The sequence below is a fragment of the Carica papaya genome, chromosome 9 (assembly GCF_054855325.1).
Source record: "Carica papaya isolate Zhongbai chromosome 9, ASM5485532v1, whole genome shotgun sequence".
Classification (NCBI taxonomy): domain Eukaryota; kingdom Viridiplantae; phylum Streptophyta; class Magnoliopsida; order Brassicales; family Caricaceae; genus Carica; species Carica papaya.
This window is the reverse complement of record NC_142317.1, coordinates 1,447,016-1,462,589: the sequence shown is the minus strand read 5'-3', so window position 1 is coordinate 1,462,589 and position 15,574 is coordinate 1,447,016. Positions and strand designations below refer to the sequence as shown.

Genomic DNA, 15,574 nt, shown 5'->3' with positions numbered 1-15,574 from the left:
TCATGGATAACTTTGTAACAGTATTTCTGACTTTTCAACCCAAGAGAAGTCTATCCGCTCTGCACTTCATTTCTTTCTCTTCACAAAAGCAATGGAAGATTCCCTCCACCTAATTGGAGCATGGATGAAAGAGTCCTATGCTTCTTCTTGTTATTTTTCTTAGCTTAGTCGGACCATCCTAAATTTAAACAAGATTCTTCGTCCATTAACTAAATCTATCATACCTACGATCTAACTAATTGAACGAGAATAAGTAAATTTTTTTTTTTTCAATAATGATTCATCATTTTACTAAATTTGAGTTCGAGTTATTTAATAATAGTAACATTGGGTTTTTTTTAAAACAAAAACATGTATAACTTAACAGTAAAATATTACTTTACTATAATAGAAATTATCAGTTCAAACTTTGATTATTTTAAAATTTAACGATTTCGAGTTTTTGTATTAACTTTTTTTTTTATTATGATCGAATGAGAATAAATAAAAAATTTATAGTATCGAGATCAAATCATATCAATTATATTATATAGTTTTCAATTTTCCTTATCAAAATGCAATTTTGTTTAATTTGTGTAATTGATTGTATTGTTTACTTGTTACAAAATTGATTATATTTTGAAAATACTAAAATTTTAACTACAAAGATTATATAGTTTTATTTGAAGTTAGATTACCATATTGGACTTCCTACACGTAGCCCACACCAAGAACATCTTTAGGGCATTTTGGTCCTAAAATTTTGTTTGGGTTTGATGAGTCTTCCGGTTGGCATAAACGAGGCAAGTGTTTTTTCAATAATCGCACCTAAAATTTTGTTAAACAAAACCAAATCAAAAAATCACTTGGATCCCAACTCTGCTGTCCTAACCCCCCCCTCCTTGCCTAAATCACTGCCCCACCCGCATCACAGGACATAAATGCCTTCCAACTTTATCATGCCACACTACTGTGTCCCCTTTTCTCTCTTCCAAAGAAAAAAAACCCGTCTTGAAAACTGCGACAGCAGAGCATTAACTGCGTTGTTATGAGTCATCATGATTATGAACTTCGAAAAGTTCTTTGCTTTTTTTTATTTTTTTGGGTTCATTAAGGGTTTTAGCTCGAACCCTTGATAATTCTCATTTACTCTTCTATTAGGAGTCCTGTTCAAAAGAGAAAAAAGTTGGGTTACTGGGTCCATTCTTTGTGTATCTAATCTCTCGAGGTAATGGAGGAGGACGATAGTGGACCACTCTCACGTGCTACTCAGTAACAAAAAGTACGAGTGGACGGGTTCGGCAGGTTGCGGGTGGAGTACTGCCAGAGGGTTTGAGCGGAAAAAAGTTAACTGTGAGAGAGAGACTGCAAATCCTACAAAGGAGCGGAGAGCAAATGGAGAAGAAAGCGGGAGGAGGAGAAGAGAGGGACGGGGATGAAGTGGGTCGGCAGAAAAGGAAGAGAACGCAACCGGGTTGTGGAGGGATTTCGGCGGCAACGGTGGCCGGGAAGGACTGCGGTCGAGACGATGGCGTTGCTGCAAATGGGGTGTTGGGTTTTGGAGATCGTGGAGGAATTCAAGGCTGGCTTGACGATACAAATTGGTTCGGCGACGGGAGTAGTGTAGATGGGGGTCAGAATTTGCAGCTTTGGGGCAATAATGGCGGTGAAGATCGTGGGCGTCGGGTTGAAGTCGGTGGGTCTAGTGAAGCTCCTTGCTGGGCTCAATGTGGGTGTAGCGAAGATAATGGTGCGAGTCGTGTTGGGGTTCTTGAAGGCAAAGGTTCAGAACCATGGTTTGTTGAAGAAGGCAGTGCAGGTGTTCTTGCGCGTCAAGGGATTCTTCAAGTTGGCGGGTCTTGTGAGGTTGCATGTGGAAATGGCGTTATGATTGGTGATGAAGAGCTGATTGAAAGCTTATTTGGTGAAGTTAGCGGTGCAAATGAGAGTAAAGGGGTGCCAGTTCCAGTCCAAGGCTTGTTTGGTGAGTTTAATGATGTGAATATTGGTGAAGGAATTCAGTGTTGGTGCGGTGAAGCTGACTGTGCTAGTCTTGATAGTAAAGGAATCAAGAGCTTGTTTGGTGAAATTGCTGGAGGAGACGGTGCTGAAACTTTTGCTAGTGAAGGAAATCAAGGGGGATGTATTGAAAACGGAGATTGTGGTGAGAATGTAGATGTCAAATGTAAGCCTGGTAGGCCAAAGGGATCAAAAAACACTAAACGAGGCCGGCCAACCGATTCAAACTGCAAGAAGAACAGAAATCTTGCAGGTGTATATCCAGAAACGCCCACTAAAATAGTTAATCCCGGTCACAATTTGGATCATGGTGTTGTCCCCTTGGGTTTGCAGAACGGGGGAGATGTTTTTCTGAGTGGAGAAGAAGTTAAGGAAATGCTTGGTCAGGTCTCTGGAAGTGGTGGAGGAACAGGAAATGAGACTCCATTGGCAAAGCGAAAGCGAGGTCGGCCAAAGGGATCCAAGAATAAAAAGAAAAGTCATGCTGCTGAAGAGAATCAGGGAATGGTGAGTGTGTATGCGGGCGTTGAGGATGAAAAGGCTGACCCTTTGCTGGTGACTGGTGTAGAAAATCTGTTCAATGTTCATATCTACGAGGAGGGTGAGGAATGCTTATCAAAATCTTCAAAGAATGAGAATGGGAAATTTGCATGTATTGATGGTACTTGGAATAAAACTTTTATGTCAGAAGGTTTAGGTAATGAAGGGACTATAATTTTAGGGCAGGATGACAATGGACTGCCTGGAGTGACTGAAGGTAGTGGAGAAGGAAGTAGGATTGTGATAACAAAGGGGAAGCGAGGTCGGCCAAAGGGTTCTAAAAATAAGAGAAAAAATCTTTATGGTGAAGAAAATAAGAATGTTAGTGAAGTCGAAGGTGCTGGTTGTGTTGGTGGTGGTGATGGGAATGTTTATTTGACCAGTTCAAACAGTCAGAAGAGTGCTCCTCTTGTTAGTCAAGCAGACAATGGTATGTTTCCTGAAGCCTCAGGTGCTAGTGGCATTGCCTTGGGGAGCCTTAACCCCAAGGGTAGGCATGGCCGGCCAAAAAGTGCAAATAAGGCAGAGAGAGATCTTGTTGGTGGTAATCAAGAAAATGCTGGTGGAAGAATTGGTGGTGATGATGCTTGTGAGGAAAATACTATGAGGTATATGGGTCCGGATAATGAGGGCAGCGTTCTTATGGGCCAGGAAAGCAAAAGAATGCCTTGTGAGTCTTGTTGTACTAGTGGAGAGGGATATGAGAATGTCCAGCCAAAACGTAAGCGTGGCCGACCAAAGAAGAAAACAACTCTTGCAGATCAAGTATTTAATGGTGTAACCTTGTGTGTAAGCTATGGCTCTGATAATACTATTGGGAACATGGCATATAAGGATGAGGGTGCTGCTCATGTAGGTGATGAAAATAAGGGAGTGCCAAGGGAGACATCCTGTGTTAGTGGGGAGGGAAATGACTACAAGTTGCCAAAGAGGAGGCCTGGTAGGCCAAAGGGCTCGAAAAACATAAGGAAAATACATGGTGTTAGTGAAAATAGGATTGGTGATGCAAATTGGTGGCTTCCTGGCAGTCATTGTGGTGATAAGATTCTTAGGCTTGGGGATTTAGAGAATGAGAGGAATTATCTTGGAAGTAAGGAAGATAATGAAACACCTACAGGATCTCCTGGTGCCAATGATGGTAGAAGGGAGAATGATCAGCCAACTGGAGGTGATAATGAAGGTGGAACTGGAAATTTCTGGTCAAAGGATAAACAAGACATCTCACATTCATGTGATAAGTTGTTAACTGGGGATAGACGAGAAGGGGAAAGCCAAAAAAATAGGGAAGTATTGGGCAATGATGAGCAGCAAAGCAGGCAGAAGCATGAGCAGGGCCAACCAAGATTTTCAAGGAACCAGCGGACAGTTCTTATTGGTCAGGCTTTAGAGAAGATTTTGGTACAGAAGAATGCAATTCCTATCCACCACACTAAGATAGAACAGAAAGGAGGAGAACATTTGGGACAAAATGGGGGTCTTAGGGGCAATATGGAAGACAAGACTGCTGCTGATTTTGGTAATCATCAGAAGAGAGGTAGGGGAAGGCCAAAGAAGTCCATCAAGGAATCAGAAAATTCAGGATTTTCTGTGAGTTTGTGCAAAATCCTCACTCTTGTTTTTTTGACAAGCTTGTTAAACTTAAATTATTGACAGCTGAACTATAAAAGAACATTATTGCATTCTCTTTATTCTGGTTAAATCTTCCTTACAACCTCAGCCGTTCTTCTAAAGGGAAGAAAAGAAGTAATAGATGCATGTACTTTGAACTGCTAATTGTGAATGTCTATTGATTATGATAGTATATTATAGTGCTTGAGTGGGTTTCTTATTAGGATTTTAGCAGCTGGGAAAAGAAGCAAAGCGGTTTGATGTGCCACCAGTGTTTGAGGACTGATCAAAGTGGTGTTGTGATTTGCTCCAGTTGCCAAAAGAAACGCTATTGCTACAAGTGCCTTGCCAAATGGTAATAATATATCGTCAAAAGCTCAGATAAAATACTGAAACCCCATTAATTCAATGCATTTATTTGATCATTGATACACTACCAGTTTCTTATTATTGTAGCATCCCATTCAATTCACAGAACTTAGAAAATGGAAGTTGAGTTTGATCTAGTTAGTAAAGGAACTTCTAATTAATGTTTTTGTTAATATCCCTTTTCCGTTTCCATTTTGCTAAATTTGATTTGGGTTTCATCTACTGGTCCTAATTGTTTCTTGAAGGAAAATGAATTAGGTACCCTGAGAAAACAAGAGAGGAAATAGAGGTTGCTTGCCCGTTTTGTCGGGGCAATTGCAATTGCAGAGTATGCCTGAAGGAAGATGTGGTTGTGCTGGTTTGCATTCTCTTTCTCTTTACTCATTTTTTGTGAAAACTTTGTAAGCATGCCTTGTTCATCCCAATGCTATGACAGGCTGGGGACGAAGAGGTTGATACAAACGTCCAGTTACGAAAGCTGATTCATCTCTTACACAAAACGCTGCCTATCCTTCGGCACATTCAGCAGGAGCAGAACTCTGAATTAGCAGTTGAAGAAAACATACGTGGTATTGTAAAACTTAAATTTTTTGGTCAGAAGTTTTAGTTTCTTTCTTTGCCAAATGGTTTTGACTTCAGATTTCTGTTTTTCTTCTTTTTTCATAGGTGTCCAGATGAGAGAAGAGGATATACTCGTATCTGTGCTAGATGATGATGATAGAGTGTATTGGTATCATTTTGAGCTCCTTGATGTTGGGTTATTTGTCATTGGTAAGAAAATTGACTGAAAATATCCTCATTTGACAGCGACAATTGCAAAACATCCATTGTCAATTTCCATAGAAGCTGCACAAATCCTAATTGTTCTTATGATCTCTGTCTCACTTGCTGTTGGGAGATAAGAAAAGGACTTAATCCTGGACGTGATGAGGCAGAATCTTCTCACCAACAACGTGCTGAAAGTGCATATAGTCAAGGTATGGATGTACATAAGCTGATCCCTGCCAACTGTCTATGGAAGCTGTGATTGGGAGAGGCAACTTGTTCTTCTAGAAAATGATGCAGGTGACTTGTTATGTACTTTTTCAGATTGGTGTTCAGATTCTGATGGTAGCATTCTTTGTCCTCCAAAAGAATGGGGAGGTTGTGGCAGTGAGAAGCTCGCATTGAGACGCATCTTTCATGCTTATTGGGTTGATGGACTGATTAAGAGTGCAGAGGAACTTACTATCAATTATCACTCACCAAAGCTGGATTTTTCTGAAAGATGCCCTTTGTGCGATTCTATCAGTTCTGCAGGAAGTGAAATAAAGGATTTTGGTGCAAGACGGGCAGCTTATAGAGAGAACTGTCATGATAACTTTCTATACTGTCCGGATGCTACTCAATTGGAAGGCAAGGATATCCAACATTTTCAAATGCATTGGATGAGAGGGGAACCTGTCATAGTTAGAAATGTACTCGAAAATGCTTCTGGTCTTAGTTGGGACCCAATGGTCATGTGGAGGGCTTTCAGAGGTGCAAGAAAGGTAATGAAAGAAGAAGCACAGAAGTTTAAGGCCATAGATTGCTGGGATTGGTGTGAGGTATGTGCTCTTTTGTGTCTTAATCTGAATTTCATCCTAAAACAATTGAAATCTTGCCCTTTGTTATGGTGCACAACTAGTTTCTTGAGCTCTAGATATGCTTTCTACATTTTTATGTTCAAAACTGGTAATTTGGAAGTTTAAGATCTAGTTTCTAGTCTATATTCCTGGATGTGCTGATTAAAACAACATCTCTGTGTCCTCTAGTTCTTACTTCAGAGGATGTCAAATTGATCAGTAGACTACAAGAAGAATACAGTTATTAGAGACTGGCAGGAAGTTGGATTATATTTTTCATATCTCATAATACTAAACTGTGAATCAAGCATGCTTAACCTGTTCGTGCTGCAGGTGGAAATCAATATTTTTCGATTCTTCAAGGGTTACATAGAGGGACGTTGGTACAAAAATGGTTGGCCTGAGATGTTGAAGCTGAAGGATTGGCCTCCATCTAATTCATTTGGAGAGTGCTTGCCAAGACATTGTGCTGAATTTGTTGCAATGCTTCCTTATAAGGATTATACACATCCAAAATCTGGCCTTCTGAATCTTGCAACTAAGCTTCCTGAAGTTCTGAAGCCAGATTTGGGTCCTAAAACGTACATCGCATATGGATCTACAGAAGAGCTTGGTAGAGGTGATTCAGTAACAAAACTGCACTGTGATATTTCTGATGCGGTATGGAGTGTTGATATAAGTGCTTGATTTTAGATTTTAAGTTTTTCTTATTAGAAAGAAACAAGGCATTATTTTCTTTCATCGGTCTCTGCAAGGTTTAGGTCACTCCTTTTGCTCTGAGTAGGTTGCATTTATCCACCGCATGTAAAACATGTTTCTAAGTGCATTTAATTTTACTGCTATCATATTTTTCTTAATAAGAAGAGAAATAGAATACAAAGCTTGAGGATGATGTATCCTCCTGAGGAGAAAAGAAACTGGGTACAGATCCAAAGGAAACTAGAGGAAGTATCACTCTGGACGGGCTTCTCAATTCCTTTGCAAACTAGAAATAGGCATATTCTTAAAGCATCCTGCCAGGGCACTGGCTCATGTGTAACTCAGCTGACCTCATAACAGTGGCTTTTTGGGGAAGGAAAACAGTAGGTAGAAAGTGAGGGTTAAGAGGAAGAAGAGAATAGAAGGGAACTAGGAAAGAGCAGAGAATTTGGAGAGAAAGATGACTGAATAATACTTACATTTCAGTAGGTATCCTGGTACAGGGTTCAGGATTATATAGTAGCTGGTGCTAGCTGGCTGGTACAATCATTGTACTACCAGGCCTTGCATAACAACTTTTTCATGTTGTACACAATGGCTCTGCTAATCACAGACGGAAACTGCAGAAAAAGATTCTTTATTCCTCATTCAAAAGCCCTAATTTAATTAACTTGACATTGTTTTCCCGCCATTTATGGCTCATCCATGTGCTTTAGCCACAAGGAGTATACGAGCACCATAAACCCAAATAAAGTAAGGAGGTTAAATGGATTGACTGAGCATCTTATCATTATGCTCCAACCTTAGAGCTGAATAATAAGGGAAATAGCATGCAGCAAAATCTTAAGCTCCTTTTCTCATCCCGCACCTCATATAAATGGAAAGGAAAACCTCCAAATTTGAAGGACAAACCTGTATGTAGAAGAGAAAGTTACTACGTAACACCGTAACCACCATGCTCTCACAATGGAAGAACAAGTTATATTTCTTATGGAACTCCACCAACAGGTTGCAGAAATATCTGGTGAGGTGGTTTGACTTCCTTCTTGCATCTATAAAGAATCATGTGATTTAGTTCTGTCTAGTACTGCAACCCAAATGAAGCCTATCGTCTTTAAGGAACTTTAACCTTCCAAAGGGAGTTACTGGAAGCCAAATTTATGTATCATGAAGCACATGTGTTGCAGATGCTTATGTAGAATTTATGATTATTAAATGGCAGTGAGACTCAAGGACACGGCATAGGGAATTGGAAACTTTAGGCCCAGAAGTGTCAAGTATATTTAATTGGGAGTAAATCCCAAGGACCCCATATATTAATTGGGAGCATAGCATACTTCTTGATTTTTTTTTGATTTCCAGCTTATGTTGCAGAACATGTTAAAGGAAACATTTTGTTGAATTATTCCGCAAATTAAGTAAGAACCATTTGTTTATAGCCACTAGAACAATTAAATGCAGATCACGTGATGGATAAGGTTGAGGTGTTCTAAAGTTTTTTTTAAAATGAAAAGTAGAATAGTAGTATTAGTATGAGCACCAGGGGTGCAAAAGAACATGTACAATTATTTACAGCTTAGTCCTCCATTCCAGTAATCTTCCTATAAGTCTCAAAATAAACCGGAGGATGGCCCGTAAGCAAAAAATTAAGGGTACTAGGCCATCTATTCTTCAGTACATCAAAATCATTAGTTTCATCGAGACCCTCAAAGGCCCTACTGTTCCTAACTTTCCACTCAGTCCACATAATTGGAATGGAAATCAAGTCAGCAAGGATACAATAGTTGCTGAGATGCTTCCAAGCCCAAATCTCTTCTTTAATAGACCCCAAACAAACCCAGCTAATACCCAGCCTTTTGTAAACCAACACCACAGATGACGAACTACAGGGCAGGTGTTCTAAAGTTTAATTTGAAGTTGGATTGTTGTGGTTTCTGTTTTGGGCAGCTTCTCCTACTTCCTAAGAAATTAAAAGTTTCTCCTTTACGATTTGTCTCTTTTTATGATTAAGATTGAACATATTGCTTTATATTAATGAGAGAACGAAACACAATTTTGTGTCAAAGTAGCTTCTATTAGATCCATGATCAATTGCCATAGCTGACCCATATTTCTTCCCACAAAAAAATCCGCATCAGTTGTTAATTATTCCTTTGCATTTTAGTTTTCATTTCAGAGAGTAGGTCCTACTTTGTTCCCAGATTCTTATGCCAGCTTTTGAATGTAAAGGATTAAAGAGCACAATAGGTTACCACATGAAGTACATAGAGCTGATTTTTATTGGCTCTTATTCAAGATTATCATTGAAATCACTGGCATATACCCATCTTTTGACCTAACATTTGTCCATTTCTGATTGCCTGATGTTTCAATTATGTATCTTCTGAACACAAAATATATTTTCTAAATTTCTCTTGTTGTCATTATATCTTTCAAAATCTTTCTTCCTTATATTATGTGATATAGAGATGTATTTTCCTAACTTCTTAAATTCTTTCTCTCAATTTCTTTTTTCTATTTCTTCTTTTTCTTTTTAGGTCAATGTCCTGACTCATATGACCCAAGTGAAGATTCCTCGATGGCAACGTAGAATTATAAACAGATTAAAGAAAAAGTATGAAGCTGGAGATTTGGGTGAGCATTCTGTTGGGAAAAGAAGGGCATTGGGTAGAGTCAGAAGGAAGCGAGGAAAAAGAGCTTATAAAGTTAAACGAAGGGACTTCAAATACTCTGGAAAATCAAATAAACAGAGAGAGGAAAAGAAATTGGATGAACAACCAACTAAATCCAAGGAATTGGGAATTCCGAAGTCGTATGAGATTACCTGTGGTCTGCCATGTTCTTCTTCCTTAGAAAGTTCGACCATTAATAATGACCAACAATATATTGGAGAAGTAGATAGAGATATGGAGAGTTTTGGTAGTCACATTACTACTGCCATTAAGCATCATGCTAAAATGGAACTTCGTAGTAACGAACAGAAAGATAAGTATGGAGTTAGTAATATAGGGTCAGTCAAGCTAGATGCAAATGAAAAGATGGAATCTATTCTAGAGAAAGACAATTCAGATGTCGCATCTGGTGGTGCTGTTTGGGATACTTTTTGTAAGCATGATGTGTCCAAGCTCACTGAGGTACAGCTAGAGGAAGAGAAATTGGATGGACAACAAATTAAATCCAAGGAATTGGATGTTACAGAGTCATACGGGATTACTTGTGGTCTGCCATGTACCTCCTTAAAAAGTTTGAGCATTAATATGGCTGAGAAATCCATTGAAGGTCTAGATGGAGGGATGAATAATTTCGATAATCATATTGCTGCGCACACCAACCATCCTGTTCGGATGAAACTTCGCTGTCGCAGACGCAAAGATGTATATGGAGTAAGTGATTTAGGGCCAGTCAAGCTAGATACGAATGAAGGTAAGGAATTTATTCAGGGGAGGGAGAATTCAGATGTGGCATATGGTGGTGCTGTTTGGGATATTTTTCGTAGGCAGGATGTACCCAAGCTGATTGAGTTTTTATTGAAGCACCAAAGCGAGTTCCATCATAATAGTAATCTTCCGGTGAATGTTGTGCGTATCTTTACCTGGGAAATGAATCTGCTAATTTGATTTAGAGTTTAATCATTTTAAGTCTAGTTTTGTGCTTGCTTTAGGTTTATCATCCTATTCACGATCAGACCCTTTATCTAAACGAGAGACATAAGAAGCAGCTGAAGGAGGAGTTTGGTAAGGAATTAGTTACCTTCAGTAAGCATTTCCATCAGAGAAAAATTGTTTATATTAATGTATAACTTAAGATGCTTTAATGTTTTCAGATGTTGAACCTTGGACATTTGAACAACGCCTTGGGGAGGCTGTATTCATTCCTGCAGGATGTCCTCATCAAGTGAGAAATAGACAGGTGAAAATTTTATGCATCAAGTAAGCTTTTATTGTGGGTTGGGTATCTTTTATTATTTCGTCCAATACCTTCACTACTGATGTGGTTGTTGCTTTCCTAATCCTGTATAAAACCTGGTGTCACTTGTTAATTTTTTCGATTAGGATAAGAAGTTCCTTTTAGTCCGTATATGACCAATACCAGTAAAAAGAACATGTTATATTCTCATAAGAAGCAACAGGAAAGAGATTGTCAAGTTTCTGACAAGTTTGATGGTTAAATAATAGAGTTATGCCAAATTTCCAGTACTTTATTCATACATTAACACTATTTCAAAAAATTATTCATACATTGACACACTTCTTCCTTGCAAACCCGCTAGGTTGTGGATCAAGTAGAAGCTCATGCTAAGACTGCTACATTAATTAATAAAAATGTGGCAGCAGTCAAGTTTCGAACTCTAGATTTCTGCCTCCAATACAGTTACTTAACATTAACATGATATCCCTGTACTAATAGGAGTCAAGGTGCTACTTACAAATGAAATGAACATTGGTTTTGATAAATGTTAGAATCTAGTGATCATCACAACACTCGTTCACGATCTCATCTTAAGGATTGCTCTTTTGGAAATCTCAGTTCAACCTTGGTGATGAATTGTATGAATCTAACCTTCTTCTTATTGTTTGTAAAACTTCAAATTTAAATAGTCTAGCTTTGTAGATAAAGTAAATATTCAACCAAGAATAAGAAACTAGACTATCATTGACTTGTTTGTGCAATAGCTAGTTTTTGTTTTCAAAAATCTTGATTAATACGTTACACCTTGTCTAACATTATCACATTTTCTTCTCCAGTCATGCATTAAAGTGGCCCTTGATTTTGTATCTCCTGACAATGTCGAAGAATGCATCCGGTTGACAGAGGAATTTCGTTTGCTTCCTAGATACCATAGAGCTAAGGAAGATAAACTAGAGGTATTGACTCATTCTTGCAACCCCTGCTCTGACTGCTGATTCTTTCTTTTTTGAGTGCCTCTTACTTTCCTGATCAAATATGATGCACCCAAAACAATAAATTCTAATGTTTGAATGGTTTCTCATTTTATATGTTTACGCCTGAAGTGTATGGGATGATATTTTAGATTCTCATCCAGAAAAGAAACATGTCCTTGAACTTTTTTTTATAACACCTAGCACACAGTTCCATGTATGTAGATATACTAGGTTACCTAAGAGGATCTCTAGCTGGTTATAATACGTCGTAACAGCTCTCAAAACGTTTTATTAAATTTTTTCTCCTGAAAGAAACACTAGTTATCATTCTGCTGGTACACATGAGGTACTATTGTGTGAATGATCATACAATATTCTTTATAAATGTCACTTACAATGCATTCTCTGTTTATAGGTGAAGAAAATGGCACTATATGCTGTAAGTTCTGCCGTCGCCGAAGCCAAAAATCTGATTATGAAACATGAGTAAGCCCGATTTTTCTGACTTTACTGTCACCTATAGTTTTCTTGTTTTTCTCAGGGGTTTGAACATATGAAACCAAGTTACAGACCCAGATGTATACCTCTTGACAACAGTGCTCTGCGTACTTATACATATATACACATACACCAGCGCACAGTAGGAATCAATGTGATAGGATGCTAGTGTTTCTACCTTTAGTCCTGCTGGCAGAAAAAAGTTAGATATGAGCTATTTAGAAGCTTCCTGTTAATAAAACCATATGGAAAACACCAGTACAGCTAATGGATTTCGAGGTACACACCGCCTTATCAGTAAAGGGAAAGAGGATGTACAGAAGGATAGAAAAATTTGGGTACTGCTGTGTTCTGTTGACCTGTGATGACCAGAAATATGAGCTTAAGAAAACTTTTTGACAAGGAACTCTGACAGTGTCAACCATCAGCTCAGCTGATACTGATCCAGTGATTGTGCTCATACTAGTCATCATTCATCATTATTGTCACCCAAAATTTGTTTTCCATGTCATGCTTGTAAAAGTTTTGGCATATAGATAATGTCTAGAAAAACACTTCCCAGGTGCAAACTCTTGAAATTACCAATGGAGAGGTGTAAAACTATCCATTACCCCATTAGTGTCCAAAACCATGAGTTTGGCTTGTAATTTTGTGGGCTCAAGCAATTTTTTCTGAAGAAAGGGTGTATCTTTAAATGAACCAAGGGGTTGCAATCCATGTATGAAACATTTACAGGTTTGGCAAAACATCTATAAGATCTCTTAAATCCTCGCTAGAGTAAAGTGGCTGACCTTTGATAAAGAAAAACTCAGGGCCTAAAACCATAAACCTCTAAATCTATTGAAATTAGAAACTGTACTCACAAAATCCTACCTATTCCTTTCTTTCCAAATGACCCAAAAGGTGCCAGAGGAGCGTAACAGACTGCTTATCAATCTGAATGCCTTTCCAAGCCCAGATTCCTTGCTCACAGTGCTTCCTACCACCCAGCTCAAGCCCAGCAAGCTGTATGTCAAAGGACCAAAGGCATTGAGCAAAGGTACACCATAGTATGATGTGATTGCTCAATTTTGCCCAACTCTTGCACAGGTATCAACCGTTAACCAGAATTTTACCTCTTCTAATCGATTTATCTAAGGTGCGGATGCACTCCAAGACTGTCGCTTAAACAGAAAAAGCCACTCCCCTTTACCTTCCACCACATCCTCTAAGGGATTTTCTCATTCAAGCGCTCCCTCTTGGTCAGAAAAAACGTAGCAAGACTTGATTGAGGAGCATCCTCTCGAATTTAATCTCAGGAAAGGGTCACCCTCCTTCCCCTCAGAAATTGCCACTTTTGAAAGGGTATTGAGAAGTCTCAGATATTCATCAAATTCTCACTCATTAAGGTTTCTCATTGGGTCAGTAGTCCAAGAACCATGCCCGAGGTACAGATTTTTCACAAAGACATCTTTGTACATGGCTAAATCATATATCGCCGGAAACTACATACACAGGGCCCCCCCTTCCAACCACTTATCCCTCAGAAAACTCACACTTTGCCCCGACCCAATACACCACCTGAAACATTTTAGGAATAATTCTTGCTCTTGTTAATCTTCTTCCTCAACACAACCCCATCAGACTAGCACACCAATCATGTGCCTGCAGTCCAAACTTTGCAGCCACTACCTTCCTCGAATAACTCTTCATTTTCTTTATAACCTCCAGAGTCATTTTACCAGCAGAGCCAAATTAAACTCAACTTACGATTTCACTCCCAGACCACCCTTCTGAGGCTTGAGCACATATGGTCAGACAGTTGGCTAGGCTTGGGCAAAAGTTTTAAGTCCGAAATATTTTAGGGCTGGTATGGAATTTATTAAATTTGGTTTGCTGCAATCTAGTATGCACTATATATGTTGTTTACATGTCTTATATGATTATACATGTATTAACAGAAAAAATCACCAAAAATTCTGGCCTTTACTACAGGGTGCCACGTCCCACCAGCCTCGTGGATCAGACACCACAGCCTCCACACAGGCCCTTACCTTTCCTTGAGGAGTCAGGTGGCAGGGTCTACAACAAGGAGGATAAATCTGTTTCTAACCTGACCAATGATGGCAGTGGATTGACAAAGAGGTTCCGGACAAAGTTTACACAAGAGCAGAAAGAAAAGATGCTCATGTTTGCTGAGCAAATTAGGGGGAAGGTCAATAATCACAATGAAGCTGCCGTGGATCAGTTTTGTGCTGAGATTGGAGTTAAAAAGCCGATTCTTAAGGTCTGGATGAATAACAACAGGCATACTATTTGGTAAGAAATCGTAAATTCTTTTGGTTCTACAAATATTTGATGAATGAAGATGTCGAAAAGAGTATAGCAAATATCATTTGCTCAAGCATAATTAAGGAATGTATATTTGCTGGGAGGTTAATATATAATATTTTTAAATAAAATCGTTTATTTTTGCTTTAATATACAAAATACTTTTCTCGTTCTTAGAAAAACAGAGGACTTGGTAATGAATCCAACCTCCAACAACCCGGTAGGTTTTAGAGCTTTCAGACACCAATCAAACTTCACGAACATAAAAAGCTGGTCTGGTCGAACCACCAGACCAAGATACAAGCCTTGTTATGGTGGCAAAAAGCTCTTTTTTGAACAAATACTGGAACATTGTTATTATTTTTCCATGTGATATATGGGCTTCCAATATTTCTCAGGCGGAAAGGATATGAGATGGCCGTGGGAGCAGCCAATGCAACTGAAGATTCTCGTTGCTCATCCAAACAAGACGAGGAAGGCCGGTTTGTAAGCAACTACTGCAACTGAATATTCTCAGCGTTCATCGAGAGGAGACGAGGAAAGCCAGAAAGCAGCCATTGCTACTGATTATTCTCAGGTGTAAATAGCCAAATCCTGGTAGAAGTTAGTTGCTGTAAATATGTGTTATTAGGTTCTGTTTGATGACTAATTAGAGATTTTCCTAGCTGTTTGTTAGATTATGAATTGGTTCCTTGGTAATCTTCTTAGATGAGGAAATCTTGTTTATTAAGGTCTATAAAGCAGGAGTGCCTGGTAGCCACTATTGACTAGTTGATGATAAAGGCTCTTAATTTCATACTGCCATTTCTATGATCATTAGTTGTTGTTGTTGATAACGATGATGAACATAATGATAATAATTAGGGCTATCCATATAGTTTGTTGGTTAGGATAATGCTTTTGGCCCTATTGAGATTTTTCAAAACCTATTGGGACTAAAAATTTATTGCTTTCTAATTTGAAGAAAGTCAAATTATGCGGTCTTTAACTTGACATCTACTTATAGACATATTTCCTTTTCTAGATACATATATATTATCTTAAATTAAGGATGAAGTTGACTCA

The 15,574-nt window shown here is 38.7% G+C and overlaps 1 protein-coding gene across 2 annotated transcripts; it reads left to right on the top strand.

Moving 5' to 3' along the window:
• The first annotated feature begins 883 nt into the window (after positions 1-883).
• On the top strand, positions 884-15,325 carry LOC110823553 (uncharacterized). Of its 2 annotated transcripts, none has more exons than XM_088211547.1 (15): positions 884-4,125; positions 4,371-4,501; positions 4,774-4,864; positions 4,952-5,084; positions 5,182-5,245; positions 5,323-5,492; positions 5,605-6,101; positions 6,453-6,779; positions 9,356-10,396; positions 10,480-10,552; positions 10,642-10,727; positions 11,564-11,683; positions 12,117-12,187; positions 14,174-14,497; positions 14,908-15,325. In XM_088211547.1, exons 1-15 carry the CDS (start codon positions 1,375-1,377, stop codon positions 15,014-15,016), a joined length of 5,988 nt encoding a protein of 1,995 aa, XP_088067673.1. In that variant the 5' UTR covers positions 884-1,374; the 3' UTR covers positions 15,017-15,325. The 2 variants fall into 2 exon arrangements, with proteins under 2 accessions (XP_088067673.1, XP_021909643.2); XM_022053951.2 differs by having other exon boundaries at positions 885-4,125; positions 4,774-4,873.
• Positions 15,326-15,574: the final 249 nt, after the last annotated feature.

Excerpts from the sequence above, each read along its gene's own strand:
- LOC110823553 (XM_022053951.2), top strand. The coding sequence starts at position 1,375 with ATGGAGAAGAAAGCGGGAGGAGGAGAAGAGAGGGACGGGGATGAAGTG. Across the intron at positions 4,502-4,773 it reads TACAAGTGCCTTGCCAAATG|GTACCCTGAGAAAACAAGAG; the intron begins GTAATAATATAT and ends AAAATGAATTAG. Across the intron at positions 11,684-12,116 it reads CTAAGGAAGATAAACTAGAG|GTGAAGAAAATGGCACTATA; the intron begins GTATTGACTCAT and ends CTCTGTTTATAG.